This window comes from Pseudophryne corroboree, chromosome 6 (genome assembly GCF_028390025.1).
Source record: "Pseudophryne corroboree isolate aPseCor3 chromosome 6, aPseCor3.hap2, whole genome shotgun sequence".
Taxonomy (NCBI): domain Eukaryota; kingdom Metazoa; phylum Chordata; class Amphibia; order Anura; family Myobatrachidae; genus Pseudophryne; species Pseudophryne corroboree.
This window is the reverse complement of record NC_086449.1, coordinates 3400999-3406110: the sequence shown is the minus strand read 5'-3', so window position 1 is coordinate 3406110 and position 5112 is coordinate 3400999. Positions and strand designations below refer to the sequence as shown.

Sequence of the window (5112 nt, the reverse complement as noted above, 5' to 3'; positions counted from 1 at the left end):
TGTTGGTGCCTGTTTGTGTTAATGGTCTGTATGTTGTTTATGACTGTCATTTTTGGTCTCTTGTAGGAGAATTGTTTTGGGTGACGTAACCCTAGTCTTTTATTTCAAATTTGTGTGCTATATAACACAAATTGGTCCTTTCTTTATTTTGGATCAGGTAAGTTCCCTTGGCCTGTGTTGGTGCCTGTTTGTGTTTGTTCAAAGTGTTTTGATAATGTTTGTTTTCCATCTTGTTAATAAATGCTATGTTTTTTACCAGGATTGATCTGCAAAGTAGTGTTGTTCTTGGCTGGACTAGCTACTAAAGGTCTCACTTTTTGTTTGTTTTATTGTAATTTTTTAAACCAATTAGTCATTATTTTTTAGTAGGTGTTTGTGATGTGTTTGATGCTGTGTTTTTTTTTTAAATACTATTTTTAACATTTACAATTTAACATATGTAGCTTTCATCAAAAAAATAATTTTGTTTTTCTTTTTTGTGATAATATTCCTTTTGTTCCTGAATTGAACTCAGAAAAAATGTCTTACGCTCCTGCAGTAAGTTGACACCCCCTTTTTTAAAAAAAATTTTGGTTGTATATTTTTTGGACTTTGTTTTTGTCTTATTCAACCTTTTTTTGTTTTATTTTTTAAAGTGTGTGATGTCAATATTTATTGCTGCCGAAGCCCTACCTCCCCAACCCACGCCAGCACTCCCACCCCAACCGCCAGCCCCACAACCACAACCGGCTCCTCATCAACCAAGGCAACGGAGGCGTGCTAGGCCACCAATTTTCCGACCCCGTGTCCTACTTTTTGGGATGCCAGATGATGTGGTTGTACGTAGATACAGGCTGCCACCACATCTAATCCTAGACACTCTCTCCATAATAGAGAGTGATCTGGAGTCTGAAATTCGGTATCCTACAGCAATACCACCATTGACACAATTCCTTGCTGTGTTACATTTTTTGGCTACAGGCTCTTATCAGCATGTGGTAGGAGACCTGGTTGGCATGTCGCAGGGCCAGTTCAGTAAGGTCCTGCGGCGTGTCTGCCAGGCTTTCCTAAAGCGTGTGAAGCAATTTATTGCTATGCCTTTGGATGTTGGTGCCCTAGATGTGGTGAAGCGGCAATTTGAGGAAGGTGGTAGTCGCTTCCCACATGTTATTGGGGTTGTGGATGGCACACATGTAGCTATTCAGCCACCAAAACATAATGAAGAAATTTATAGAAACAGGAAACTGTTTCATTCTCTGAATGTAATGGTTGTTTGTGGGCCATCCCTCCAGATCCTTTCCCTGAATGCAAAGTTTACTGGAAGTTCCCATGATGCGTATGTCATTAGACAATCAGGGATATGGCACAGATTAAGATCAAGTCAACGAGCAGACATGTGGTTATTGGGTGAGTTGTTGCACAATTTTGTGTAAAATATTTAAATTTTTTAAAAAATAGACTATTTCTAATTTTGGTTTATCATCAAACAGGAGACCGTGGATATCCTTGCACCCCCTGGCTCATGACTCCTTACCGTAATCCCAGGCCAGGACCACAGACGGCATTTAACTCCGCGCTTACTGCCACTAGGCAGCTGGTGGAGCGCACAATTGGGGTCCTTAAAGGGCGGTTTCGTGTGCTCCACCGCACTGGTGGCGACATCATGTATTCGCCGGAGATGGCAAGTAAACTAGTGGTCCTGTGCGCTATACTACACAACATCGCGGTAAGGAGTAGCGTAGAGCTTCCTCAGACAGAGGAATTGCCTGATGAGGAGCCAGGGGTTGTCCGACACTTCGGTGGGGGGAGTGTTACACGGAGGGGGAGCCAAGTCAGGGCAAGCATTGTTGCGGAATATTTCAGGTATAGTGTTTTAAGTTTCTCTTTTTTAATCAAAATAAAACCACAGTATGCTTTTGTATTTTGATTAATTTTGTCATTTTGTTTGCTATTGTAAGGCCATTGGGTAATTATTTTTTGGCTTTGGAATATGTAATATTTATTTGCCACTAAATCCGTTAACACGTTAAGCTTACAATGTGTTATTTGCAAAAACAATACTGTGATGTTGCTAAATAGTGTCCTTATTTGTTTTCTATCCTAAAATCCTGTTTATTTCAACAAACACACAAACAAATGAAACTTAATGTTGTCCACTTTGTGACTGTCCAGCTGAATGATCACACAAACTGTGGTGAGTACACAGATATGTATCTGAATTTACCCAAAACTGTGTGTGTGTCTGTGTCTGTTTGTTTTGTTTTATGTTTTAATTTTTTTAAAATTCCTTCTGCGAATGCGTATTTCCGCTCGTGCTAATTAACACTCTGCTCTTCCCAGCATTGCAAAGATCAATAAAGTTATTAGAAATTACAGCATAGATTTTGGACCAATCACATGCTAGCAGACACTATAAATATATGCCCAAATAAGGAAAACGCCATTGCCATGATGCGTGCGGCACCTTTCACCAGGCGGGAGCTCCGCGTCCTGGTTGCGGTGATGGACCGCCGCGTAGGCCGCGTTGGGCGCTTCATCCCAAATCGGGTTAAGCGCGAGGCCTACGCGGAGGTCCGCCGCCTGCTGCGTTCTCGCGTCCGCAGCAGGCGGACAATAATACAGTTGGAGAGGAGATGGAGTGATCTCCGCAGGAGGACTCCAGAGCTGTTGGCGGAGATCCGGCAGCAAATCCGCGCAATGCATGCACGCAGTAAGTTACATTACATAAGATTAATAGCATAAATTGTGCAAATTTACACTAAGTGGTAGGCTAATTGCAACACTGAGTGAACATTTTTTTACAATAGGACAGTGTGTGTGGTTAGGGCAAACAGTACTGACTGTAGCAAAATGTCACCAAACAAGTGCATGTTTTCCAGAATAAAAAACCAGGCAGGAAACTGTACCAAAAAACTTGATCAGTGCTGTCTATATAATAAGGTGGCTTGAATAGTGATCTGGTGATGTTGCCTAGACCAATCAATATGACTCAATGGAATAGATTAAGGAATGAGCGTCCAAATAATTGTTTGGACTCATTTAGTTTGCTGTGGGCAACATGAAGAGGATTTTTTTTTTTTGTTTAAAAAAAACCACTGTGTCTTTTACATGGAACAGAACAGTGAAATTTACAATTGTTTAGTATGTAATTTAACATGCAAATTAAATTTTAACACAAATATCATTATAGGACGACCACAACGGCAAGCAACACATGAGGCACCATCTCAGCCCCCTTCCCCTTCTCACTCCCCCTCCACTTCCCAGTCCCCCTCCCCTTCTTACTCCCCCTCCCCTTCCCAATCCCCCTCAGCTTCCCAGTCCCCCTCAGCTTCCCAATCCCCCTCTGCTTCCCAGTCCCCCTCAGCTTCCCAATCCCCCTCTGCTTCCCAGTCCCCCTCAGCTTCCCAGTCACCCTCAGCTTCCCAGGCCCACTCCACTTTCCACTCCCCTTCTCACCCCACCTCTCCTTCTCTTTCTGTGACCCCTTCTCCTCCTTCCCATACCCCTTCTCCTTCAACTTCCAAATCACCTTCTCAGCCCCCCTCACCCTCTATTGGCCTAACATTCTCTCCGCCCCCCTCGCCCTCTCAATCAGACCCACCCTCTGAAATAACATCCCCAATCCCTCCTCCTTCTCCCATCCAGCCTCCTTCCCCCATCCCTCCTCCTTCCCCAAACCCTCCTCCTTCCCCCATCCAGCCGCCTTCCCCCATCCAGCTGGCATCACCACCCAGCGAATGGGCAGAAGAAGCCCCAGATGGGCTAAGTGACAATGTTGTGGAGGAAAGTAAGTGTTTTTACATTTTTACAATAATGATTACCTACTTAGACTTACAATCTCAAAACATGCCCTGATGTACTGTTGGGAATACGCTACCAAGGGGAAAAAAAAGAGTTATTATTCATGGTGTACATGTTGCATTGAATTTTTAAAGAGTGTCATTATATGTAGTGATATGTGTGCAATGTTTTGTGTGTCCACTCTAGGTCGACACTCATTAGTTCAACAGGGTTGCCAGGACAACATGGTTTATCTGTGCTCAGTTTTGATGGTAACATTTCTACTTAAGTGGAGTTCTCTTTAACATGGGACGTTGCCCATAGCAACCAATAAGATTATAGTTTAAATTTGTAAGTCCACTTTTACAAGATAATATTTTAATTTTATTGGTTGCTATGGGCAACGTCCCTTCTTAAATAGAACTCCAGTAGTAATAAATGTACCCCATGGTGTGGTCCACTTTCTTGTAATAAACAAAAAAAGATTGCTGAGCAGGCTTGTGTGTTGTTCTGCTACTGATTTATCTTGAAAACAGCCATGATGTCGTCACTTAGGAATTAAAGCAGGCCTCTCCAAACTGCGGACATACAGCTGCTGAGAAACTACACATTCCAGCATGCCCTGACACCGTTTTGCATTCTCTGTCCCCAAAACTGTGTCAAGGCATGCTGGTCTATGTAGTTTCACAACAGCTGGAGGGCATCAGTTTGGCCAGGCCTGCATTAAAGTGTGCTTTGTGCCCTGCTTGTATAATAGGTAATGTGAGTAAGTTATTAATGTTTTCTTTGACTCTTCTTTTCAGATTCTGCAGTTGGAGATCCCAGCACTTTCCCTGAACTTTTAGGGCGGCTGAAAGCCCATTTAAGGGAAGTGTTAGCAGATATCGAGGCAATTGAAAAAAATCTGTGATATTTTTATTTTAATTTTGTTAAAAGTTTCTTAAAAAAACAAAAAAAAAAAAAAAAAAATTGTTGAAGTTATGCGGGTGTTGTGCTTATTTATGCTATAAAGGAACAGCACATTGCCTTGCAGAAATTGGTGACCTTAAACAGTTCACACATCTTACTTAAGCTTAAAAATAAAAATCTAAAACACAAAATTCTACACACACAAAACTCGTTAGGAAGTTATGGTTTTTAAATACATGAAAAGACATTTATTCACACACTACACATATACACAATACTTCAAACATTTGCATTATAACAATAAAAATTACAATATCTATATTTTTACAAATTTAAACAACAATGTTTCTGGCCAATTAGAGCTACAAAGTGTTCTTCTGGTTTACTTTGGAGACTTAATTGGTCAGGACCATTGACATTAATTACACTAATTGGGTTCGT

The 5112-nt window shown here is 41.5% G+C and overlaps 1 protein-coding gene across 2 annotated transcripts; it reads left to right on the top strand.

Moving 5' to 3' along the window:
* The first annotated feature begins 627 nt into the window (after positions 1 to 627).
* On the top strand, positions 628 to 3256 carry LOC134934741 (putative nuclease HARBI1). 2 transcript variants are annotated; one of them, XM_063930104.1, is made up of 4 exons: positions 628 to 1386; positions 1470 to 1842; positions 2152 to 2173; positions 3170 to 3256. In XM_063930104.1, the coding sequence occupies exons 1-3, from the start codon at positions 642 to 644 to the stop codon at positions 2153 to 2155; spliced, it is 1122 nt and encodes a 373-aa protein (XP_063786174.1). In that variant the 5' UTR covers positions 628 to 641; the 3' UTR covers positions 2156 to 2173; positions 3170 to 3256. The 2 variants fall into 2 exon arrangements, 1 of the variants encoding a protein (XP_063786174.1); XR_010179791.1 differs by having other exon boundaries at positions 1470 to 2173.
* Positions 3257 to 5112: the final 1856 nt, after the last annotated feature.